General features: G+C 50.5%; 2 protein-coding genes across 4 annotated transcripts; both read right to left on the bottom strand.

Annotated features, from left to right (window-relative positions):
* Nucleotides 1–2,108: 2,108 nt before the first annotated feature.
* REM2 (RRAD and GEM like GTPase 2) lies at nt 2,109–10,214 on the bottom strand. 2 transcript variants are annotated; one of them, XM_049899603.1, is made up of 5 exons: nt 6,340–10,214; nt 4,805–5,146; nt 4,511–4,584; nt 3,485–3,692; nt 2,109–3,153 (listed from the first exon to the last, which is right to left on the bottom strand). In XM_049899603.1, the coding sequence occupies exons 1-5, from the start codon at nt 6,440–6,442 to the stop codon at nt 2,858–2,860; spliced, it is 1,023 nt and encodes a 340-aa protein (XP_049755560.1). In that variant the 5' UTR covers nt 6,443–10,214; the 3' UTR covers nt 2,109–2,857. The 2 variants fall into 2 exon arrangements, with proteins under 2 accessions (XP_049755560.1, XP_049755561.1); XM_049899604.1 differs by having other exon boundaries at nt 4,805–5,143.
* Nucleotides 10,215–13,314: 3,100 nt separating this feature from the next.
* LRP10 (LDL receptor related protein 10) lies at nt 13,315–20,206 on the bottom strand. 2 transcript variants are annotated; one of them, XM_049899581.1, is made up of 7 exons: nt 19,595–20,206; nt 19,148–19,192; nt 18,535–18,670; nt 17,253–17,443; nt 16,065–17,082; nt 15,558–15,687; nt 13,319–15,423 (listed from the first exon to the last, which is right to left on the bottom strand). In XM_049899581.1, exons 1-7 carry the CDS (start codon nt 19,626–19,628, stop codon nt 14,848–14,850), a joined length of 2,130 nt encoding a protein of 709 aa, XP_049755538.1. In that variant the 5' UTR covers nt 19,629–20,206; the 3' UTR covers nt 13,319–14,847. The 2 variants fall into 2 exon arrangements, with proteins under 2 accessions (XP_049755539.1, XP_049755538.1); XM_049899582.1 differs by lacking the exons at nt 18,535–18,670; nt 19,148–19,192; nt 19,595–20,206 and adding an exon at nt 18,266–18,318 and having other exon boundaries at nt 13,315–15,423.
* Between the last annotated feature and the right edge of the window lie 5,525 nt (nt 20,207–25,731).

Genomic DNA, 25,731 nt, shown 5'->3' with positions numbered 1-25,731 from the left:
TCTCTTGCCACAAGTTTTTTCTGAATTTCAGACCCAGCTGTCCAGGGGTGTCCATATGGATGTCCTCCTAGCATCTCAAATTCAGTATCTCCAAAATGGAGCTCACCTACCACCCTACTTCCTTTGCCCCCTAAATCCTCTAGTTCTTTACCATCTTCCCACCAACTGTGACCCCTCCTTCTTTTTATAGTCACCCACTCAGTTGCCAAGTCCCATTGATTCTTTTCTGGCTGTCAAACCCTTGCCTCCTGTCCAACTACCCCTTAACTGCCCTCATCTGTATTACTGTTACTTGTTCCTAGGCTCTGCCTCGGCTGCTCCGGTCCATGAACACCTCTCCCAGTCTTCTTTTACCAAAGGACCATCCTGAGCATGTCAATTCCACACTTAGAGATTTTCAGTGACTATCACTGCCTTCAGAGTTGGGCACAGATTCCTTTCCCTGACATTTAAGATCTTTTGCAGTGGGACTTCAAACCTTCTTTTCCATACTTGTCTTTTACCCCTCCTCTTCATGTCCCTGAGGTTTCAACCCAACTGTAGAACCATCTGGTCCCCGAATGGGCCAGTGTGTCTTCCTGCATTTTAAAAATTGAATTGCCTTTGCCTATGAGCCCCCGGAATTTAGAGCTTGGTTGTTCCACTACAGCCATGCAATCTCTCTAGCCTTTTCACCCCAGCGGTCTGTGGTGCCTCCTGCATCTCTTCTGCTGTCTCTCCTCCTCTTCCTCCTATCCTTCCTGGAATGGGAACTCAGATGCAAAGATGGTGTCTTAGTTAATATCTAGCACTGCTATAACAGAAATACCACAAGTGGATGGCTTTAACAAATGGAAATTTATTTACTCACAGTTTAGAAGGCTAGAAGTCTGAATTCAGAGCGCCTGCTGTAGGGGAAGCCTTTTTCTTTCTGTCAGCTCTGGAGGAAGGTCCTTGTCTCTTCTGAGCTTCTGCTCCTTGGGGATCTTCATGTGGCTATGAATTTCTCTTTCCTAATCTCTGCTAGCTCACCTGCTTGTTTAATCTCTTTTATATCCCAAAAGAGATTGACTCAAGGCATACCCTACACTAACCTGCCTCATTAACATAACAAAGACAACCCATTCCCAAATGGGATTATAACTGCAGGCAGGGAGATTAGGAATTAACAACACATATTTTGGGGGGACACAATTCAATCCATAACAGATGGATAAAATAATCATTAAGCATCTGGCAGACATTAGTGGAATTTCTGCTCTGTTACTCACTGGGTGACCTCAGGCAAGTTATTCAAACTCTCAGTTTCTTCTACTGTAAAATGGGTAATAACACTTAAATAGCTGTTAAAGAATTAACTCAGATAAAGTGCATAAAGTCCTAAGAATAGTGCCATAATTCATATTATCATCTCATAGCCACAGCGCTGGGCTGGTGCCCTTTGGCTCCTCCCCAGCTGCACTCAGAAGACATATCACTGTTCTTTCATCAAGTTCTGGGAGACTGTGTGGAGTTGGGTGGAGGCCTGGCACTTAGGTGCTCAGGTAGCTGTATTGTGTGTCTAGGGGTGAGGGGAGCTCCTGCCTCTGCTCTCTTTGTTCAGGCAGCAGCAGACGTGGGTGTCCCCAGGGAGGCACTGACAGCTTCAGCTCTCACAGGCATTGCAGGTGATGGCTGGGGTGGCAGGGCCCTGCCAGGGGAGGTGCAGGCAGACCCCATGGTGCTCCAGCTGATGGGCCTCCCTGGTAGATGGCGCCCCACCCTGAGCCAGCCCTGGTTAGAGCTGAGTGTAGCCCTGGGAGCTATGTGTAGCCTCAAGCCTGTTCTCCACAAAATAGGATGGGGTAAGGAGCTGAATGAAGCCTTGGCCCAACTGTGCCACCAAGTTACTGAATGACTTCTAGCAGACCCCTGCTCCTCAATAGGCCTCAGTTTTCTTATCCCTTAAGGGAGGAGTTAGACCCGATTATCTCTGGGGCCTTTGTCATTGTCAAAGTCAGTTCTGGATCCTCCTTAGAGATTTAGGTCCCTTGTTCCGCTGGGCCTGAGTTTTCTCGTCTATAAAAGATGTTTCTATCCATATCCATCCCTTCCCGGGGGCTTTGAGAACAAAGAGTCGAGGGAACAAGTAAAGTAGAAAAATTCTTTATTGAAAAGTGAAGGGGTGACCCCTTTCTGGTGCCTCACGGGCCCCAGCCAAAGAGGGATGCCACTCATCAGTTTACGTAGGCGTCTCCAGACAGTCCGTCCGCACATTACCTTTAATACCCTTAAAGGGGAAGTGCCATGGAGTGATGGTATATCCCAGAATCAATTCTCAAAAACACAATTTCCAGGCCCTTGCCTTTAAGGTCTTCTTAAGGGAAAAGTAGACAAGTGCGGCAGACGAGAGCCTGACGTTTGCCAAAAAGTCTCTTGAGAAGAATGTCTTAAAGGGGAGGCAGATTCGCGCAGAGTACAATGGCGGAAAATTCCGCAAAGGAGTCTACAAAGCACTTTTTCAGTTCTCGCTTTTAGAATCTCTTTGCAAGAGAGGTGGCCAAGCGTGAATCAATAAAAAAGCAAAATACCTTGCAAAACTTTCCTTCCTGACCCCCCCCAGAGCCCGCTCCGCTCACCCCGCAGTGCGCCGGCTTGCAGGCCGGCGTCTCCGCCTTCCAGGCGCCCTGAGGCCAGGAAGCAGCCAGAGAACGCGTGGGAGGCGACGACACCGCCCCTCTCCGGCCCGCCCCCGCGGCCACACCACGGCACCTGGGAATTTTTGGTTTCCTAGACGGCCTCCACAGAGGAAGCCGGACCTGGGCGGCGCGGGGCGGGGCGGAGGGCGAGCGGAGGGCGCGGGGGCCATGGCGACCGCGGTGGCCATGGCCACCGCAGCTCAGAGCACCGAGAGGTCGTGGCACGACCTGGAGCGCTGCTTGAAGAACTTGGCGTTGCGCGGCACCAGGTTGGCGAGGAAGCGCTTGGCCTTCTTGGTGAGGCTCTCCCGGCGCGCGGGCGGCGCTGGGCCCTCGGGGCTGCCCCGCTCCGGCCTCTGAGCCCCGGCGCGACCCCGGCTCCGCCGCAGCCGGATCTGGCGCACCGCGCCCTCGAAGAGCTCGCGCGTGTTGTGGTGCAGCGCGGCTGACGTCTCGATGTGCTTGCAGCTCAGCGTCCCGGCCAGGTGGCGGCCCTCTGCAGGAAGGGATGGGCTCTGGCGCCTGCGGACCGCACTGGGTCCGGGCGAGGGTGGGTCTGGGGAGGTTCCGGGGTGCCGTGGACCGGGATTCAGGGCAAATGAAACCCGCAAGTGAGGGAACAAGACAAGGATCACAGGGTGGGGCAGTGAAGGTGCAGTGGGGAGGGAAAAGGGGGGCACGAGGTGAAGGGGAGTGAAGAGAAGGGATTCTCAAGGCCGTGGGCCCTTAGCCTGGGGCTAAATGCCAGTGAAGGTCAAAAAGCCTTAGAGAGTAGATGTGGGAAGCAAGAGCCTGTCCCGTTTAGGGATGCGATTCAGGATACACACCCTCCAGTGAGACTTCCCGGGAGCGGGCCAAGTCGCTCTTGTTGCCAACAAGGATGACGGGCAGGTCGTGGTGGGGCCTCCCAGCCCGGAGCCGAAGTAAGGTTTCTGGAACTTTGGAGAAACTTCTTCGGTCGGTGACTGAGAAGACGATGAGAAAAGCATCCCCGGTCTGAAGGCAGTGGTCCTGCAGCCACCCCCCTGCATCCCCCTGCAGATGGGCAGAGAGTCGTGGAATGTCAGGGCTGGGGGCGCGGAGAGCCTCTCTAGCACCTCCATGTGAAAAAAAAAAAATTTTTTTTTTTTCATGTCAAGGATGACGAAAATGGGCTGTGAAGGAGAAGCCAGCCACCTGCTTTGGAATTGTTAGATGCCATGGAGTCAGTTTCGACTCAGTGACCCTATAGGACAGAAGCAGGGCTAATTAGTGGCAGAATCTCCATACTGCAAGTGTGTGTGGGGCGGGGGGGCGGTGGAGGGGAGGGAGAAGTTAGTAATGTGAGTCCCACATGGAGAACTGGGGACATAGGATCCTAGACTTGGGTTGCCATTCTACTTTCTTATGTTTAAATTGTTGATTCAAAAATGAATACTATTCAAATATGTGTAATTTGGCCTCTCATTTCTACATAGTAACCACTTATGCCCAAACATTCATGTCTTTTTTTAAATTATTATTGTTTTTTACTTCTCTGCTACTCCAGAGCTCTGTCGGATCAAACTCTTCCAGACTGAAAACTTTGTGGGTGGAGTCAGTTTCAGGATGCTCAGCCTGGCTTGCAGCTTCACAGTTTGTCAATTCAGACCCTAACTTTCCTCTGGGTCAGAAGATCCAGTGGCCCTCAAAATCACAGTAGCACATTGGTGTGGGCCTTTGGTGTCTGAGATGATAGAAATGAAAGGTCAAGTTCCAAGTATGCATTGCAACCAGGGCCTGCAGTCCCACTAGCCTTCAGCCAGACTGCTCTTCCCCCAGCTCTCGCAGAATTAGAATTCATCACCTGCTTGCAACCACATCTTAGTTCTCACCTGTTCCCAGATGTCGTATACAACTAGAGTCACTTCCTCCTTATCCACTATGATTCGTCTCTCATAGGAGTCCTCTGTTGGGAGAACAAGGACAGGGAATAGAGCCTGTTAGAAGGCTTCCCAGCACTTGTGAGACCTGGTAACCAGGGACCCCCCTCCAGGGAGGCTGCCATAGAAAGCATTGGAGAAGCCTTTCAGCTTCTTGCCTCCAGGGATTGCTCATGCCAAGAGCACTTCTGTCCCTGACTAGGGCTCCAAAGTCCCCCTCAGCCCCTGCAGGGATCCCCAAAATACCTGAGTTCTCAGGCTCATGAGCACTGTCTCCCTGTAGACCTCCGAAAGTGCCTGCTAGGGTGCTCTTGCCCACGCCGCTCTCCCCCACCAGCATGACCTTGAAGATGCCATCATTTTGGTTGGGGGCTGCCTCGCCTGAGCCCAGGGAGTCAGAGGAGTCAGAGGATGACGCCTGAGGTGGCCAGTCAAGTTCATCTACAGCCTGGGCCCGCAGCAGCTGGTGCTTGTAGGGGACAGGCATACTGCCTCTTCGTCTGGGGGCCCCTGGGGCAGGGGTTGGAATGCTCCGGTCCAACCCTGCCAGCAGTTTCTCTGGCTTCTTCAGCAGTGTGGCAACTGCTTCTGGGGAGCAAAGAGAGGGAAGCTTTGAGTGGGGTATGCACAGCCATCTGCAGTGGGCTCTTTCCTGGCTGTTTCAGCTCCAGAAGCTCAGCCAAGCCCAGTCCATGACCATGGACCCAGGAGGAGCTGCGACTCTGGCCAGACCTCTCACATGGAATTCCTCCACAAATCTGGGCTCCAAGTTGACCTGATGGCTTCCCTAACGTGGCCCCAGCCACAAACCTGTTCCAAACATGCCCCATGCAGGGGTGGCACCTGCGTGTGTGTGCACACACCCACTCACACTTCACGCTGACACACAGGCACACCCCCAGACTAGGCCTCTGGCCCCAAGCTGCCCCTCCTTCCACCAAGATGCCCCTGCCTCTCACTGCTTCCTGCACTGGCAGTCCCCGAACTGGGGAGGGATAGAGGGGATGAGAAGCTGAAGCTGCTGCTTAAGCATGGATATCTGCAGAGTCAAAAACTTTGTGGGGAGCCTGTTCCCAGGGAAGTGACTTTGCTCTTTGAGATGATGCGTGTTGGGTGTCCGTGGATGTGTATGTGAAAGGGGCCTCCCTCTCTGGTGGCCCCTGTAGGTGAGCATCTCCTGTGCATGCTTGCGTGAGAATCTTGCTACATTCGTGGCTGCCCCTGGAGCGGTAGAGAATACTGTGTTCACAGAGGGAGACAGTGTGTGTGTGAGAGTGAGAGAGAGTGACAGTGCTTGGGTCAGGGTAACTGGAGGAGGAACAGACACAACAAAGGGGGATGGAGAGAGGCTGGAAATAGCCCAGGATCAATACCTGGCTGGCAGCCAAGGCCTCCCGGAGCCGGAAGAAACCCTTACAACAGGTCCCCAGAGGAGACCCTAGCCCGTGTTTCCCTGGCTTGTGGGCTGCCCCTCGTCTCTCCGTCTTCCCCCCTGCCCTTCGCTGCCTCTTGGGAATTAGGCTGGACTCGGGGCTACGCACCAGTTCCCTGGCAAAGCCCTGGGCGCGATGGGGGAGGGGAAATTTAGGCAGCGCTTCGACCCCTCTAACCTAGCCCAGCCCTGATCCCCATGAAAGAGGGGTCTTCCCCACTTCCTGAGTTGCTTTTCCCCTCTTGTAGTTTGAGTTCAGCTCCTTCAACCTCTGCTTCTGACCTCCCCACCAGAGCTTTTGCTCTCACCCCTAAGGTTTCATTCGGAACCTGCCCAGGTCAATCCTCACCTGGTGTGGGCGTCCCTGGAGGGGAGCCCTGGCGGCTGTCTGAAGGGCAGAGTGCTGTGGTTTCTGTGTCCGTGTCCATGTTGGTGTCGGGGTCCGTTTGCATCGGTGTGTTTGTGCGTGTGCAGCCCGGTAGCTTGCAGCACCCGCTCCCTCCCTCAGCAGCAGTCAGCTTCTTCTCCCTTTAAATACCACCCCTCCACCCGTGCCCTCCCCCGACACCTGGGGAAATTGTACCGCCCCCTGATGAGGTCACACATGCTAATGAGCAGTGATGTCAGTGGGATTCCCTCCTTTCTGCGTCCCCATTCCCTTTCCTTTGTGTTGCTTCCCTCAGGGAGCGTGTACACACACACACACACACACACACACACTCTCTCTCTCTCTCTCTCTCTCTCTCACTGCAGAGCCTAGGTAAGTCATGAGCAGGACAAAGTCAGAGGTGCAGAGGAGACGGGTTCAGAGAGCCGAGGATGTGGCAAGAGCCAGGGACCTGAGTACCAGGAGTTCTTTCTGGAGCAGCCAGGACTATGCGTCATTTGTCCCTGTATTCCCAGCCCCCTACCCTAGTGTCCAGCCCAGACTGAGTGCTCAGTGGCTGAACGGAGGGGCAAAAGGCTGAAAGCTGATCTGAAAGACAAATAGAAATAGGCCAAAACAGATGCAGAGGCAAGGAGTAGTCCCATTCCTAAAGCCTCCCTGCCATCCTCTCACTTCCAAACCTGTCTCTGCAGGGCTGAGACCCACAAGGGTTCCCATTTCCCAGCCTGGCTCTTATGCAAATGGGGGCTCTGAGGAAGGCGAGAGCCGCTGCTTTGGGGTAGCCTCATTTTGCGGTTAGGTTCAGGCGGGTGCACGCCATCGCGGGGACTCCTCCCCCTTCTCTCCTTCCCTGCTAGGCCCACCAAGCTAGTGTTAATCAGAGCAGAAAAAAAGGGAGAAATGAATCTAGCCCTCTCAAAGCCCCTGACCTGAAGTTGTATTTGTGTGTGTGTGTGTGTGTGTGTGTGTGTTTGCCAGCCCTCCTCCCAGCGCTCTCTGGGGTATCAGCCAGGCCTTCTGGCTGCAGAAGGCAGACACGGATGTCTACTCTACCTCTTTGTGGGCAGTTGGGATGGTGGGTCTTTACTGCTCCTTCACTGCTTGGTTCCTGTTCCCTTCTGGTTCCCACTCTTGTCCTCCTCCTTCCAGACACTCCCAGCACCCAGGCACACATTCAGATTTCCTCTCCTTCCTGACTGATTTGTGCCAGATAACACATCTTTCTGCATTATCTCCTTTCAGCCTCATGACCCAAAGGCGCAGAGTGGTAGGCAGGTACCTTGTCCCCAAATCAATCATACAGCTGGAAATGGGGACACTGGGATTCCCACCCAAATCTTTCCAATGCCAGAGTGTGTTTTTCATCTCTGTGCTGCCATCCTTGTCTCAAATATTCCAACTGTCATCTATTTTTGGAAGTAATCTGTATCGCAATATTCAGTGGACTTTTCCAATGGAAGGGGCAACATGGCAGCCGGGTCTGGAGGAAGCAGAAAGGACTCTTGAGCAGCTAAAATATTCAGTGTACTTTACTCATTTTGGATACTTTTAAGTCCTCAGTTATGACCTGTTTAGCCTCACTTTACTGACGATTTCAGTGTGTCCATGGGGGTTCCTGTACTAGCAAATTAGTAGCACAATTAGAGCAGCAAGTGACCCCTGGTAGCCTGGTAGCAAGGCAGGCAACACCATAAAAACAAAACAAACTTTTAAAGCAGTCATAAGAGGTTAAAAGTGATCTGAGGTACTTTAGCATAGAGACAAACAGTTCCCTCCACAGCCAAAGCCTCTTAAGACAGTGCTGCAGTGAACCCCGGCTTTCTATGGATGATCCTCGGCTATCCACAAATTTTATATCACAGATGTGCTAAAGAGGACTGTAACATTTTAGAATGATTTCCTCCCAAAATGAGTTTTTAAAAAGTTTTAAATTGTAAGGGTGTGAGCTTTACGTATCTAGGAAACTGACTTAAGTGGCTGGATTCATTTCCAGGATGCCAGATGAAAGTGAGTCAGGGGCTGCAGGCCCCAGCGATAGCTGTCTATCGTGACTTCTGCCTACCCTTGATCCAGCTTTGGGCCACTACAGCAGGCTGAATTTCATCTTGAGCACCCCTTCACCTCCACCCTTCAAGCAACTTGCCTGATCCCACTAGAAAAAGAAGACTGGAAATTGTCTTCTGCTGTCCTCTCACCCATGTCTGGTTGACAGTGGGCTTTGGAACTGAACCAATCGAGGCCTAAATCAGTAGAGACCAGGCCAGTCTCAAAATTTCTCTGAAGCGGCTCTCAAACCTGTGAAACGAGGTTAATGAGCCATGCCCATGGCACAGCCTTGTTGTGAGGGCTTACTTCACATGATAAAGTATCTGGCGTTCAGCAGGTGCCCAACTGTTCAGCTTCCTTAATGCTCCTACAGACTCAGGCTGTGTGGCTAGGGCTCTCTTGTAGCAGGGCCCAGAGCTTGCTCTTTACAGACTGAATCCTGGTATCTTCTGTTATCTCAGACTCCCTGATTCACAACCTGATCCTTGTTCCACGCTGACAACACCTGTCCTTCTCCCCACCCCCAAGAACCTTGATGTGGGTCCCACACCATTCAGTGACTGGGCAGCTTGGATGGTAGGGTCCATCCTGATGGGACTTAAAGTTGCCTCATTCTTTTTCCTTGGGCCCTGGTGATAATGAACTTGGGTGACTGCACCCTAATGCCCCACCTTCACCTGGGAAGGACCCTCTGTCTTAGTTTTTCCAACCTGCCTATGCATGGTGAATCCCCTCTCCCTGCCCCCTTGAGTTTCTGAGAAAAGCAACGTTACTCTTGTACCTCACAGAGCACACAACTGGGATCTCGAGAGTTTCAGGCCCGGTCATCTACAGGAACAGGCCTCTCCAGTGAACTCTGCTCTAAGGTCCTCTCTCTAGCATTCCACAGTGTTCCACCACTAGAGAATTCTTCTACCTTAAATCTTTGTCCACTTTCCAGTTGTCAATGCCCCTAGCAAAGGTCTGGACAGGACAAGGAATGAGGACATCAGGCTGAGGGTTTTTGAGTTGGCTGTGGGGGAGGATAGGAGCAAGGGAGAGGGTGATGGAGAGGTAGGCCAGGGCAGGGAAAATCAACATTCCGTGCTTCACTGTTTTGCTTAGGCCTGACACTGTTCAGACCCAGAAATTTTTGCCCTTGGAAGGGCCCAAAGGGAGAACGGTAACCAAGAACCAGGTTCTCTGGAGCCCCTTCCCCTATCTCTGGAGAGGGTCTGGTATAAAAGGAGCTCAGATCTTCCCTGAGCTAAGGTGCCAGGGTCCTAGGCCTGCACAGGGATCCATACCCCTTCTTGGGCACTTCCCGAGGCTCTTGCTCACTAGGAGAGAGGAAACATTAAGCTCTTAGTGCTCGGCGTGAGGATGCTCACAGGGAGTAATCAACAGGGCTCCTCCACCAGAGCGGTGGGTGGAGGCTGGGCCAGGCATGAAGGGGGAGAGCCTGAGGAACCTGTTCCCCTGGGGACTGGCTCTTTTAGGGATGCTTCAGTTCTGCTTCTGGGGCATCACTCCCACCCCCAGGGCTCCTTTTATATCCTTTGCCCTGATTGTCCTTTCAAACTCTGGGGCAGCTTCTGTCACCTTGCCCATCAGAAGCTGGATTCTAACATTTCTTGCAGATCAGTCCCTCCATAATGCTCCTCAGCTCTTCAGCTCTGGCTACTGCCTGCCCTTCAGCCAGCCCCCTTTTCTCAGGAGGTCTGAGGTCTAGCCTAAAGCCCTGGCTCTCAGGCACGCTTAGTTTGCTTGTACTATGGACTCTCGTCCTGCCTCGAATTCACAGCTCTACTGCAACTGGTGACAGTATTGTTCACAATCTAGTTTGGGCCCTCTTCCAGGAAGACCTCTTGGAATTGGTCAAGGTGATACCAACATCTTCACATTCTGAATATTTGTGATTTTTCTCTTTATTTGTTCTTGCCCGTTTTAGGCATTCTGGCTGAGAGTTCACGACTTGCCTAGAACAGACTAGGAGTCGTGGCTCTTTTGCTTTACCAGGGACAGTCTGCTCCTGTGATTTGTACTCTGGAAGTACTCCAAAATGGAAACTTTCTTGGCTGTAGGGCCCAGCTGGCTCCTCAGACTTCTAACCTAGTACTGAGTAAAGGGGTTTGATGCAAACTCCTAGGTGTTAGTCACTGTAGATTTGGCCCCTGTGCAATGAGTGGAGATGGAGAGGGTTAGTCCTTAGGGTTCATAGGGTTGTCTTACCCTCTGACTAGTCTAAGAATGGAGTGGCTGGAAGATAGATGAGAACAGGGGTGGTACACTGCAGTGAATTACTTAATAGGACCCTTCTAGCCATAGCCTTTGTAACTCCCACCAAATGACTAGGTGAGAACTATGCAAATGAGGTGCTTGTGGCCCACTAAGGGGTTGGATAGCTTGCTAATAATGTAAAAAGGTGCATGACATCCTTGTGGGGGTGGGACCACGCAAATAAAGTGTATGGAACCCTAACGAGGGGATTGGTCAGTTTTGCCATCTTGCTAGGTTTAAAGGGAGACATGGAGAAAGAGAAAGAGGAGCTGTAACAAGGAAGATAGAGGCAGCAGGAGCAGGAGACAGAGAGAGACATCAGTAACACCAGAGATGGCGAGAGATGGCGAGAAGCTGCAGCAGAGGGAGCAGAACCAGGAGACCAGCAGGAGATGATGAGGTGGGGTTCCTGGCCCACAGAGGGAGAAAGCTGAGTGCTTTCGGGCAGAGGCCGAAGGGCCAGAGAAAGGCATGCCTATGGGACGGCTGAGAAAAAGGCTGTACTGAGCAAAGAACTGTATCCTGAGCATTTCTGAGCCTGAATTTGTAACCTGTTACTTCCCTAATAAACCCCATAACTGTGAGTATGGTCTGTGAGTTCTGTGTGGCCATTGCAACAAATTATCGAACACAGCAGAGAAGAGAGAGTGCCATGGGAGGGATGGATGGTGTCAGAATTGGTAAAAAGGGGAGAGGGAGGAGGCATGTTTGACCTCCACCTCATAGGAATCAGCCTTGAGCTGTTGATTTTGATTCTCCTTCTCCCTCGTGAAGTTAAAGGTGCTTACCTTGCCTACCACCTACAAGGAAGACCAGTTAATACGAGTATTAAAATTTACGCACCAACCAATAAGGCCAAACATAAAAAATTGAAGATTTTTACCAACTTCTGCATTCTTCAATTGATCAAACATGAAACCAAGATGCACTGATAATTACTGGTGATTGGAATGTCGAAGTTGGAAACTATTGCCTTACTGATAGAAAAGATGCTGGAGATTGCATGATAGTTTTGCAAGACCAATGACTTACTCATTGCAAATACCTGTTTTCAACAACATAAATGGCAACTATACATGTGGACCTTACCAGATGGAATACCCAAGAATCGAATTGACTACATCTGTGGAAAAAGGTGATGGAGAAGCTTGATATCATCAGTGAAAATAAGGCAAGGGGCCGACTACAGAACAGACCATCAACTGCTCATATGCAAGCTGAAGCTGGAGAAAATTAGAACAAGTCCATGAGAGCCAAATTACAACCTTAAGTATATCCCACCTGAATTTAAAGGCCATCTCAAGAATTGATTTGACACATTGAACACTAATGACTGAAGACCAGAAGAACTGTGGAATGACATCATAGACATCATACATGAAAGCAAGAGGTCATTAAAAAGACAGGAAAGAAAGTAAAGGCCAAAATGGATGTCAGAAGAGACTCTGAAACTTGCTCTTGAATGTAAAAGTAGCTAAAACGAAAGGAAAAAATAATGAAGTAAAAGAAGATTTAAAGGGCAGCTCAAGAAGGCAAAGTATTATAATGAAATGTGCAAAGACCTGGAGTTAGAAAACCAAAAGGGAAGAACATGCCTGGCATTTCTCAAGCTGAAAGAACTGGAGAAAAAATTCTATCCTTGAGTTGCAATATTGAAGGATTCTAAGAGGAAAATATTAAATGACACTAGAGGCATCAAAAGAAGATAGATGGAAGACAAAGAGTCACTGTACCAAGAAGAACTGGTCGATGTTCAACTATTTCAGAAAGTAGCATATGATCAAGAGCCGATGGTACTGAAGGAAGAAGTCCAAGCTGCACTGAAGGCACTGGTGAAAAACAAGGCTCCAGGAATCGACAGAATACCGAATGAGATGTTTCAACAAATGGATGCAGCACTGGAAAGAAATTCTAAGCCAAGAAATTCAGAAGACAGCTATCTGGCCAACCTACTGGAAGAGATCCATATTTGTGCAATTCCAAAGAAAAGTGATCCAACAGAATGTGGAAATTATAGAATATCATTAAGATTACACACAAGTAAAATTTTGCTGAAGATACTTCAAAAGGGGATGTGGAACGAGGGATATCATTGCTGGTAATCAGATGGCTCTCAGCAGAAAGCAGAGAACACCAGAAAGATGTTTACCTGTGTTTTACTGACTATGCAAAGGCATTCAACTGTGTGAATCATAACAAGTCATGGACAACATTGCAAAGAATGGAAAATCCAGAACACTTAATTGTACTCGTGAAGAACCCGTACTTTGACCAAGAGGCAGTCACTTGAACAGAATAAGGGGATACTGCGTGGTTTAAAATCAGGAAAGGTGTGTGTCAGGGTTGTATCCTTTCACCACACTTATTCAATCTGTATGCTGAGCAAATAATCCAAGAAGCTGGACTATATGAAGAACAGGGCATCAGGAATGGAGGAAGACTCCTTAACCTGCATTATGCAGATGACACAACCTTGCTTGCTGAAAGTAAAGAGGACTTGAAGCACTTACTGATGAAGATAAAAGACTATAGCCTTCAGTACAGATTAAACCTGAAGATAAAGAAAACAAAAAACCTCACGACTAGACCAATAAGCAACATCATGATAAACAGAGAAGAGATTGAGGTTGTCAAGGATTTCATTTTATTTGGATCCACAATCAACACCCATGGAAGCAGCAGTCAAGAAATCAAATGATGCATCATACCAGGCAAATCTGTAGCAAAGGACCTTTGAAATGTTAAAAAGCAAAGATGTTACTTTAAGAACTAAGGTGTGCCTGAGCTAAGCCATCGTGTTTTCAATCGCCTCATATAAGTGCAAAAGGTAGACAACAAATAATGAAGATCAAAGAAAAATTGATGCCTTTGAATTATGGTGCTGGCAAAGAATACTGAATACACCATGGACTGCCAGAAGAATAAACAAATCTGTCTTAGAAGAAGTACAGCCAGAATGCTCATTAGAAGCAAGGATGGCAAGACTTCATTTCACGTACCTTGGACATGTTATCAGGAGGGACCAGTCCCTGGAAGATATTTTACTTGGTAGAGAGTCAGCAAAAAAGAGGAAGACCCTCAATGAGAGGGATTGACACAGTGGCTGCAACGATGCACTCAAGCATAAAAACGATTGTGAGGACAGCACAGGATTGGGCAGTGTTTTGTTCTGTTGTACATAGGGTGGCCATGAGTTGGAATCAATTCGACGGCACCTAACAACAACCTTGCTTACCAGATCATCCGTAATGAACAATTTCACATTTCTTTCACCACATTAAAGAGTCTGCTTCTAGGTATGGCTGGCACCTGTCTCTCCCCCAACCCCACAGCACCTTCCTACACAATCAAATTCTCTTTTCAAACTTACAATCCCTGACGGGGTGGAAGACTCAGCAAGGTAAGCCTGGGCTTACTTGTGCCTACTTACTAATCTGTAGTGAACAATTTCACCTGGGTTTCACCACAACTCTAATGATCTGGTAAGCAAGATACGCACTGTGCTTACCCTGCCTATTGGATAATTCGCCCCTGGATGAGAAGAAGGGCAGAAGGTGGAGGGAAGAGTGAGGCCTCTATAGAGTAAGGTGAGGTGAGTTTAAGCTGAAGTGGGTACAGAGGCTTGGGTTCACAGCTAATTTGCAAAAATTTTTAAATTTATGGTTCCTTTATTTTCACCTTGGCTTCCTGGGGAATGACCCAACTATGGGACAAGCTGCATTTGTTGAGCTCTTTCTATGAGCCAGGCCCTGCAGGAGGGATTATAGTTGACAAGACCTCAAACCCTGCCTAAATTCTGCCCTTGGGGGCTGGAACATCTCCAGCCAATTGGCATCCTGGTGCATAAGGTCACTTTTGGGTAAGGCTTTGGCAAGGATGGAGTGTCCAGGCCTATGCCCCTTTAAGCACTTTGCTTTTAAAAAACAGCTACCCGAATGGTGGCAGCGTGGGGAAAGGGTGGTGGTGGGGAGAGCGTGGTCCTGGCTGTGTGCAGAAGGGCTCTGTGTGAGCCTTCTCCCCGCCTGAGGGACACCTAACTTTACAGCAGCTACACAGGGACAATGGGAGGCCCACAAGTGCCCTCGGACTGTGGGACAGGGAGGGAAGGGGTGGAGTGGAAGCTGTTGCCACAGGGACTAGAACCCCCTGGGAAGCCAGGACCCCTCAGGTAAGCAGTGGCTCATCCTCCGCCTCGACCACCCAGACCTCCGGCTCTGCCAGTGGCAGAAGCAACACATCATCCTCGTCCTCTGGGGACAGGACCGTGTGAGGTCCAGGCAGGGCCCGGGCTGCTCCCGGGGTATGCAGGCTGGGCAGGAGGCGGCCCCGCAGGACCTGCACCATTCCAGACAGCAGTGATGGCTCGAGGGGCGGTGAGGCCAGTGGCCCTGGGGCCTCAGAGTGGGCAGGGGATGTGCCAGCAGATGGGAGGGGTGCCTTGACAGGCAGTGGAGGGGCCTGATCCCCATCCTGCCCACCTACTGCCCCACCCTCACAGGCTGGACCTGTGCTGCCATCTAGGGCCTCGAGAGGAGAAGCGGAAGGTGTGACCTGGGATCTGGTCTCGGGGGCCCGGGCTGGGGGGTTGGTTCGAGGAAGCAGGCCCCAGCGGCGGAGACGGCGTACTAGGCGGCGCACTGAGCGGCCCCGCTGGCGGCGGCGGGCACCTGAGGTACCCCCTGGAGTCATATCCTGGCGCAAGATCTGGAGCAGAGAACGTAGGTTGCCCAGCACCGAGTTCTACAAAGAGAAGAAGCAGACATTGGAGTTGGAGGGAGGCAGGGAGGGCCAGAAGCCTGAAAGAAGCAGGGTGCAGTGGCAGGCCCACGGCGGGGGTTGGGACCAGGAGATGCTAGGGTTGAAGGGTGACTTACGTCAATCGGGTTCTCTACAGGGAAGTCCTCTACAGGTGGGATGGCACCCTGGGCGATGAGCTGCCCATAGGAGGGAGGTGCCTGCTGTTGCACGATCTCGGCCTCCACCCGGGAGAGAGGAGCAAAGATGCTGAAAGGAGCAAGTGCTGTTCAGTCACTGGTTGTATCTAGTCAGGGCAGCCACCCACCCTGGACAGGCCTCTTCTCTCCACACTCAGGCCAAGACAACTGGAACTATGCCATGGCTTTCCCAAAATCACCTGAGGAGGTCCCTTCTTCCTTGAGATGGCTTTCAGGATCCAGGCCTGTCCCTCCCTCAGCTGAGCAGGCCTATCCCTAGGGTGGACAACCCCAGGACCCAAACCACAAGTTGGTCACCCAGAGCCTATCCTCAAGGTGGGGCCCCTCACAGTTCTCCTGTGGCCGCACTTCCCCTGTCTCATCCTCAGTCCCTGCTCCTTGACAGCCAGTCCTCCTACCAGAAGTCAGCAGTACTACTTCACTGACCTGTACTCCTGGGTGCGTATGGCGTACAGCTTGCAGGTACAGCCCAGGGCAATGACCAGCAGCAGACCACACACTAGGCTGCCAATGACCGCAGCTGTGATGACTTTGCGGGGCAGGGCATAGGAGCAATCCCACTCATCGCTGCCGTCGGCACAGTCTGGCTGCCCATCGCACACCCACGTTTCATACACGCACTTCTCGTCCCGGCATCGGAAGTTGCCAGGCTGGCAGTGCCGACAGCGTTTCTCATCTGCTCCGTCTGCACAGAAGGTCTGGTAGTTGCAGCGGTCAGCAGGCAGGTAGCAGGCTGTGGCACCAGGAGTGCCAGTAGGCCCACAGGGGAAGTGTCCAGGTGGGCAGCCAGGGCAGTTCTCCTCGTCTGTGCCATCGGCACAGTCCCAAGAGCCATCGCAACGCTGTGCCTCACTATAGCAGCGCTCACCTAGGCCCTCACCAGCCCCTAGGCTGGAACCCGAGCCACAGGGCCGATCCCAAGGCAAGCAGTAGCCCCGCACGTGGTAGGTGGCGTTGAAGCCCCGACCACTGCTCCAAGCAACTGTGTGGTAGGCCACGACAGCCTGGCCAGAGAGCGTCTCCACAGTGACAGCCTTGCCATTGCTGAAGTAGGTGAGGCTGCGCAGCAGCCGGGTAGTTTCAGGGGGTCCGGTGCCATCATACACATGTACTGCATCCCCGTAGCCCAGATCCAGGGCTGTGAAGTGCACCGCCAGCCGCCGGCCATCGTGGGGGTCCAGCAGCCAGAGGCAGGACTGGGGGTGGGAGCCTGATGCTAGATGTGAGTATCCGGGGGAGGAGAAGACCCCATAGAAGTCCTCCAAGGTGCGATTGCAGGGTGGAGCAGGGACAGGAGCTAGGGTCGGGCCAAGGAAGGGGTGTGAGCTGCAGCCGGCCTCATCAGAGCCATCCCCACAGGCATCGACGCCATTGCAGCGCTGGGCCCAGGGCACACAGCGGTGGTTCAGGCACTGGAACTCTTCCTGCAGGCACATCAGCCAGTCTGCAGAGAGGCACCGTGGAGAGCGACTGTGAAGCACTGGAGGCTGTAGGATTTTCCCCTCTGCCCTGGGACTCCCACTGCTGGCCCTAATGGCCCTGAGGACACCACTGTCCAGCTGGGGCTTCCACTGCCTGTTCTAATGGTCTCACAGACACTGCTGTCCAACCCACCTTGGCTGTAGGAGAGCAAGAAGCCCTGGCCCATGGGTGCTCTGCCCCCAACATAGGTGTAGGTGATAGTGACGTTGCCCCCAGGCAGCTGCAGGGGGCCGGCAGGTGCCTGGCATAGGGAGATGAGTGGCTGGAGAGGAGAGTGCAGGATTAGGTGCTCTGAGCCACAGGCCAGGTGCAGCTTCTGGAACCTACAGGGGTGAAGAGACAGGACATGAGAGGCTCTTGACTGTTGCTGCCTTCTTTCTTCCCCAGTACACCGGATCCCTGCTATCCTAACAAGCACAAACACCTGCTTCTGCACAATCCAAATAAACATGAAAACTCGGTTAACCAGAATTCCTTTGTAGTCAATGGGGGTAGTCCTAACAGAGGCCAGTGATACCATGAAACCATGCAGTACATCCTAGAACCCCTCATAAAAATAACTTGGGTTCAAGGACTGAGCTAAGAGAAGACTTATTGCTTTCTAGTAGTTGAAACACTGTCACCCAAGTATGGCACCAGCAGTAATTGGCAACGACCATATACAGTTCAGCGAACACAACTCACCATTTCCTCCCTGTGCCAGGGGGTGAAGCCTTAGATCCCCAACGCATTACGATCCCTCTACCCCAACAGTCTCTCAACAGATTGCCCTCTCCCTGGCCTACACCTTTCTGAGTTAACTTCATGGGAAGTGAACTGTGTGAGGCAAGTAGCCAGGTACTTAACACGGGCCCAAACCCCATATCCGGAGCCTGGGGAGATTTGGAATGTTAAAACAAACCTGGGGTGGTTGAGGAAGGTTATGAGCTGATTAAAGCAGGAGATGGGCAATAGATTGAAGGACCCCTCAAAGCAGTCATATCTAAGCCCGGTGACCATCTCTAGAGTGACCCTTGTTCTTCGGAGATGACAGAACCCAAGCTAGATACCCCAGCGCTGCGCCAGCCCAACTCCAATTCACCACGTCTAGCCCAGAACATGTCAGACTTTTGGGGAAGCCTTAAAAAAAACAAAACAAAACCCACCCATTGCCGTCCAGTCGATTCCAGTAGAATTGTCCCATAGGGTTTCCAGGGAGTGCCTGGTGGATTCCAACTGCCGACCTTTTGGTTAGCAGCCATAGCACTTAACCACTATGCCACCAGGGTTTCTGGGGAAGCCAGGCCAAATAAAATTCTACTCTTCCCCTGGAGAAAGGGATGGAAATTCCATGGAGAAGTGCTCCCTGGAGACGTTCCCATGGTGGAGGGGCGAGGGACATAGGAGAGGAACTGGGTCTTGCCCTGCTTCTCACCTGACAGTTACAGTCTGCTCCTTGCTGCCCAGGATGAGCCAGGTGCAGTTGGCAGGGAAGCTGCGGCTCTCCCGGCCCAGGGGCCTCTGTAAAGTGCCCTGTGCTTCCAACAGCACCGCTGGGGGCTCCTTACAAGCTGCAGAGAGGAGGGTAGGACAGTGATCAAGAGTCCCTTAGCATCCCATCCCTCTCCAGGATTGAGGTCCCCAAAGGCCTGGGCTCTTCACAAAGGAGAAGGGGTACTCCCCCCACATACATCTTAGGGTCACAGTGCCTTCCTCACACTCTCTCCATGGCTTTACCTTAATACTAGAGCTGCTTTGTGCCAGCCACTGGGCCAGGAGGAGCTGGCCATACTGCCTCTAACCTGAGGAAGACTACATTCCAGCTAGGGAGATCAAATATGGATATTTGGAAAAAACAAAACATAGCACATAGCAACTACCGGGTGATGACCATGCTGGGCCTCAGCTTCTCCATCTGTAAAATAAAGATGGATGATCTCTATTCCAGGACTATGGCAGGTACCAGAGGAATTCAGGGAGGAGACCTTCTCTTGGGTCCCCCTTACCATTGTAAAGCCCGCGAGGCCACAAGGGCTCCCTTCACTCACCGGGATTTGGGGAAATGATCCGGTCTGGATGTGCCAGAGCGCCCCCTAGAGGAAGAGAGAGAGGGCAAGAGAGTGAGTCACCCTTCGGAATTTTCTTTACCTGAGCAGCTTTAGAACCAAAGGAAGCCATCTGGGACTTCCGGGTAGCTTATGAGTGGGGGTGGTGTGGCAGGGGGAGGCTGTAGAGTTTGACCTCGAGGGGAGGACCGGCAGCACAGCCTGTAGGGTGGGTACAGAGGTCTAGTGAAGCCGGGGAGAGGATGAGGGCTGAGTGGAGCTGCTGAGGACTTCCCGGGAGTTGGGACCCGCACCGCTGGGTGCGGTGACAGGACAGGGGAACACGGGCAGGCAGGGTGAGGTAAGGGGTCGCATAGGAGGAAGAGAATTGGAGCAGCTGGGCCAAGTGACAGCCCTGGGGGAGTGGGTAGTCTGGTTTCGGTTTCTTACCCAGAAGGAGGAAGAGGAGGCTGGCCGGCAGCATCTTGGGCAGTCTGAAGGTGCAGGAAGTGTCCTGGAGCTTCTGTCGTCTAGCCGGTGGGGAGGCGGCGCCGCTCCGGGCGTCCAGACCACCTGGTGCCGCTTCCCCGAGGGGGCCCCATGGCCTGGGCTCCTCGACCCGTGCTCTGGATGCCAGGGCTAGGGGCGGGCAGCGGCGGCCCGGGAGCAGGGGCGGTGCCTCTCGCCAACTTCAGAGTTGTTTTCCCCCGCCGCCGCCGCCACCGCGCTCTCTCCGGGGGCCGCCTCCCGAAGCCGCCGACTCTACACTCGGCCCGGGGCGGGGAGCTGGGGCGCGCCCTCGCCTGCAGCCCACCCGCAGGCCGCGAGCGCTCCTGCCCAGGCCTGGCCGCCACCTGCCGGGGCTTGAGGTCACTACTTCTTCGGGCCAAACTTTGCCGACTGTCAGCCCCCAGGACCCGCTCAGGCGCTGCACAACTTCTCCAGCTCGTCCAGCCCTTGGAGCGCGCACGGAGCGGGGGAGGGGGGAGGCGGCTGGGCCCAGCGCTCAGGTCCTTACCCAGGCGGTACCCCCACGGGCCGCCGGGTTGGAGGAGCCGGGGTGGACGGAGGGGGCGGGCGACGAGCCTGGCCCCACCCCTGCCAATCAACGCGCGGGTCCCGCCCACCTGCTCTCCTTAACCCCTTTCCGGTCTGCCCTGACTTGTCAGACGGGCCCTTCACCTGCCTCCACTTTTAACCTGGCTTTTCCGGGTTAAAAGTGTAACGCGGTTTCGTCCATTCCGTGTTACACGCTTGTGGTTACGGGACGTTCGTCACACTTTGTCAAAGGGTCGACTGCTCATTCCGCAATTGTCACGAGGGACTCCTTCCTTTGACTCCTTAAGCTCTCTGTACTTGCCTTGCCCCAGTGTCTGAGGTCCTGTAGCACTTTTTGTAAGTGAGCCTCTATTATCGCAATTACCACGCAGTATCATAACTATTTGTTTACTCGTCATTCCTCACCCCGCCCTACTCTTTGGAAACTGAAACTTCGGGTAAACTGGAGCCTAGAAGGTTTACCTTTGTACCCTCAGGGCTTCTCGCCTGCTGGGACACTGTAAGAACTCAAGAAAAGGTAAATAAACATAAATGCTACTTGCTGGCTGTGTGACCTGGAGAAAATTAACCTCTCTGTGCTTCTCAGTTGTGAAATGGGGCTGATGATAGTGCAACGACCTCTTTAGGTTGTTGTGAACATTTAGAAAGATAATGCAAGTTGGGCACTAAGCACAATGCCTGTCATATAGGAAGCGCTCCATACCTGCTAGCAGTTATTATCATTATTATAGTTTACAGGAGCTATTTATAATTTATGTGGGTAACAGGTCTAAGCATTTTACAAGTATTTACTCCTGGAATCCTCTCAAATATGTGGTTTCCAGGAAGAATGGGTATCCAAAGAGGAATGAGATACCCAGAACCAGAGTTGAAGAGTGAAAAGTAGCTGAATAAACTGAAATTTACAAAACATAAAATAAAGAGCTGTGCTGTTGGGTGCAATCACCATCATCAGGAAGGAATGGCCCCAGGTTGGAACAAACTTTTATCCATAAATATTTATTATTGTGCCTTCCAAGTGCAAGGCACTGTGCTAGACACTGAGGGTTGATGTTTAAGAGTAAAGTCAGGTACTGGTACAACAACAGATACATAGACCAATGGAACAGAATTGAGAATCCAGACATAAATCTATCCACATATGAGCGGCTGATATTTGACAAAGGCCCAAATGCAGTTAAATGGGGAAAAGACAGTCTCTTTAACAAATGGTGCTGGCATAACTGGATATCCATCTGCAAAAAAATGAAACAAGACCCAAACCTCACACCATGCACAAAAATTAACTCAAAATGGATCGAAGACCTAAATATAAAATCTAAAACGATAAAGATTATGGAAGAAAAAATATGGGCTATGCTAGGAGCCCTAATACATAGCATAAACAGTGTACAAAACATTACTGACAGTGCACAAACACCAGAAGTGAAACTAGATCACTGGGAGCTCCTAAAAATCAGACACCTATGCTCATCCAAAGACTTGGCCAAGAGAGTAAAAAGATTACTTCCTCTGTCCCTCGCCCCTCCACCATGGACTGCCAGAAGAATGAACAAATCTGTCTTGGAAGAAGTGCAACCAGAGTGCTCCTTAGAAGCAAAGATCGCAAGACAACGTCTCACATACTTTGGACATGTTATCAGGAGGGATCAGTCCCTGGAGAAGGACGTCATGCCTGGTAAAGTAGAAGATCAACGAAAAGGAGGAAGCCCCTCAATAAGATGGATTGACACAGTGGCTGCAACGATGGGCTCAAACATAGCAATGATTGTGAGGATGGTGTAAGATCGGGCAGTGTTTCATTCTGTTGTGCATGGGGTCACTATGAGTTGGAACCAACTGGACGGCACCTAACAAGAGGCACTATTTAGGTGCCTCACATATATTGTCTTATTTAATCCTCACCACACCTCTAGGAAGTAGGTGCTATTTTTACAATTGTTTTACATTTGACAGAACTGAGTCATAGACAGGTTGGATAGCTTGCTCAAATCACATTACTAGCATGTGCAGAAACTAGGGCTTGGCTCAAGCTGTCCAGATCAGAGTCCTTGCTCTTAAACATGATAGATTCTGGAAACTTCAGAGCAAGGAGTTTATTTCAATATCTGGCTAATTTCTAGAAGAGATTATAAAACAGATGGTTTGTGAATATGCAATGGGGGAAGAGGTAATGTGCCAGTCATCCACCTGTCTGTTCTCAGATTTGTTCTCCCGCCTTTCCCTGCAAACTACACTTCCTGGGCTTCCTTGCCAAGTGACTTTCGGCTAGATTCAGCTAGTGAGAGATACTTCTGGGAGATGGGGGATTAAGAAGAAAGGAGAATTCAGAGTCTTTCCCATCCTCCTGCTTCAGCTTTGAACTCCAGCAGGAGCTGGGGCTCTTCCATAGTTCCAGCACTCACTGAGTAGCCCAGCTCTGGTACCACCACCTCCTCGGCTTCCTGTTGTCACTAATTTCTGGGCTGCCTGGTGATCCGCATTTTGGCTATTCAACATTTCATCATCTTCCTAGCTAGTTCTCTGTTAAATTTCTTCTATTAGACCATTTGGCATGGGGTGGTTTCCTAGCCAGTACTTGACTGATACAGGCAATCATCACTATTATCTGGCAGGGGTTCGCCCCAAGAAGTAGTCACATCACTCTAAAATCATTCTCTTTTTTGGGAAATATTACTTAGGCAATACCATAAACATAGATTATTTGGATGGAAGCCAATAGGAAAATATGGGCTGAATAATAGTATGACTAGTAGTGTGGAGTTAAAGCATGTATTCATAGTGAACACATCAAAACTGACACCAAACTGTTGAGCCCCAGTCAACATATAAAAAATTAATTGTATGAATGAAGGTGTAGAAAGTGAGTCAATCAGATTTTCATGTGACATGAATTGGAATAGAAAGCTAGAAGACAGAATAAAACCAAAAACCAAACCAAACTCACCGCCATTGAGTCGATTCTGACTCATAGCGACCCTACAGAACAGAGTAGAACTGCCCCATAGAGTTTCCAAGGAGTGCCTGGTGGATTTGAACTGCAGACCTCTTGGTTAGCATTCGTAGCACTTAGCCACTATGCCACCAGGGTTTCTGGAGAGAGAATAAGGAATCTAAAGGTTCTGACAACTTAGACTGATGGTTCTAAAGTATCTATAATGAAAGAAGAGAAAAAAATGCAAAATTCTACACTTAGGTAAAAAACATCTATTTATAACAACATGATAGATGGTTTAAATGTTGTTCATGTGAAGAGGAATTAGGGATTTTGATCGGTTCTAACTGCATGTGAGTGAACAGTATGGTGTGGTTGCTTAAGAGCTAACGCACTTAAGCAGTTGGACTCTGGAGTCAGTCCTACCTGGGTTTCAAGATTTTTTTACTTATCTATGCCTGAGCCACCTCTTGTCTGTCAGCTTGTTGTACTGTGGTAGCTTTTGTGTTGCTGTGATGCTGGAAGCTTTGCTATGGGTATTTCAAATACTAGCAGGGTCACCCATGGTGGACAGGTTTCAGCGGAGCTTCCAGACTCAGACAGACCAGGAAGAAAGACCTGGCAATCTACTTCTAAAAAAAATTGGCCGGTGAAAACCTTACAAATAGCAGTGGAACACTGTCTGATATAGTGCTGGAAGATGAGCCCCTCAGGTAGGAAGTCACTCAAAATATGATGCGGAAGAGCTGCCTCCTCAAAGTAGACTCAACCTTAATGACATGGACCTTATTTGCTAATGTGACATGACTCAAAATGGGAAGAAACAGCAGCAAACATCAATTAATAATTGGAATGTATGAAATATGAATCTAGGAAAATTGGAAGTTGTCAAAAACGAAGATAGTTGTTGCTTGAAGATAAATATCCTAGGCATTGATAAGCTGAAATGGACTGGTATTGGCCATTTTGAATTGGACAATCTTATGATCTACTCTGTCAGGAAGGACAAATTGAAGAGGAACGGCACCACATTCCTTGTCAAAAAGAACATTTCAACATCTATCCTGAAATTCCGTGCTGTCAGTAATAGGATAATATTCACACACCTACAGGGAAGACTAATTAATATGACTATTATTCAAATTTATACACTAATTACTAATGCCAAAGATGAAGAAATTGAAGATTTTTACCAACCTTTGTAGTCTGAAATTGATCAAACATGCTATCAAGATGCATTGATAATTACCAGTGATTGGAATGTGAAAGTTGGAAACAAAGAAGAAGGATCAGTAGTTGGAAAATATGGCATTGGTGATGGAAATGACCCATGTGATCGCATGATAGGATTTTGCAAGACCAATGACCTATTCATTCCAAATACCTTTTTTGAACAACATAAACGGCAACTGTACATGTGGACCTCACCAGATGGAATACACTGGAATCAAATTAACTACATCTGTGGAAAGAGGTGATGGAGAAGCCCAATATCATCAATCATACAAGGCCAGTGGCTGACTGCAGAATAGACCGTCAACTGCTCATATGCAAGTTCAAGCTTGTAAAAATGGCGTGGCAGAGGTGTCTGACTCCTCTAACTGCACAAGGGGGAGGGAGAATCAAGATCAACAGCCAAAGCTGATTCCTAAGAGACAGAGGTCAGACATGCCTCTTCTCTCTGCCATCTTTACGAATTCTGACACCAACCCTCCCTCCCACAGTTCTCTCTACTTCTGAGTTCAATAATTCATTGCAATGGCCACACAGAACTCACAGGCAATAATCAAGATTATGGGGCCTATTAGAGAAGTAACAGATTACAGTTCATGTTCAGGAACGCTCAGGATACAGTTCTTCGATCAGGTCAGCCGTCTCTCAGCCATGCCCGCAGGTGTACCTCTCTCTGGCTCCTCAGCCTCTGCCCTGCTCGGGCAAGTGTTATAAAGCTCTGCTGATAAGTGCCCCGAGGCACCACAGTCCACTAGTAATCCCTGGTCTGAAGGTGCTCAGCTCTCGCTCCGTGGGTCAGCAAACCTAGCTCCACCAAGTGCCTGGAGGAACCCTACTGTGCCAGCAAGTCTCCTGCCCTGAAGGCACTCGGCTTTCTCAATCCATGGTCTGGGCAGTGTGCTACTGGTCTCCTGGTTCTGCTGCTGCCATCTCTCTGCCGCTAATTCTCACGGTCTTTGGTATTACAGCTCTCCCTCTCTGTTTCCTGATTCCAGGAGCAAGGATCCCGAGTCCAAAAGATCCGTTCCACTCCTGGCTCTTCTTTCTTAGTAGTGGTGAGGTCCTCTCCTCCCACCTCTGGGATGACTCATTTTAAGCTTAGCAGGATGGCAAAACTGACCAATCCCTTTGTTAGGGTTCCATAGACCTTATTTGCATTATCCCACTACCATACACTTGCCATGAACTTTATTTGCATTATTAGCAAGCTATCCACTACACTTGGTGGGCCACAATTACCTTATTTGTATACTCCCACTCCATCAGGATTGGAGGAAGACTCATTAACAACCTGCAATATACAGATGACAGAACCTTGCTTCGTGAAGTGAAGAGGGCTTGAATCACTTACCGATGAAAA

This window comes from Elephas maximus, chromosome 10, assembly GCF_024166365.1.
Source record: "Elephas maximus indicus isolate mEleMax1 chromosome 10, mEleMax1 primary haplotype, whole genome shotgun sequence".
Classification (NCBI taxonomy): Eukaryota; Metazoa; Chordata; class Mammalia; order Proboscidea; family Elephantidae; genus Elephas; species Elephas maximus.
Note: the sequence above shows the minus strand (reverse complement) of the source record. Positions and strands in the feature narration are given on the sequence as shown.

Coding starts and splice junctions, on each gene's coding strand:
- REM2 (XM_049899603.1), bottom strand. CDS start 6,442: ATGCAAACGGACCCCGACACCAACATGGACACGGACACAGAAACCACA. Junction 4,585..4,804: donor TCATGAGCCTGAGAACTCAG/GTATTTTGGGGA, acceptor TTCTCCCAACAG/AGGACTCCTATGAGAGACGA. Junction 3,154..3,484: donor CCGGGAAGTCTCACTGGAGG/GTGTGTATCCTG, acceptor CCCTTCCTGCAG/AGGGCCGCCACCTGGCCGGG.
- LRP10 (XM_049899581.1), bottom strand. CDS start 19,628: ATGCTGCCGGCCAGCCTCCTCTTCCTCCTTCTGG. Junction 17,444..18,534: donor GAGCAGACTGTAACTGTCAG/GTGAGAAGCAGG, acceptor TCACCCCTGTAG/GTTCCAGAAGCTGCACCTGG. Junction 17,083..17,252: donor CTTGCTCTCCTACAGCCAAG/GTGGGTTGGACA, acceptor GCCTCTCTGCAG/ACTGGCTGATGTGCCTGCAG.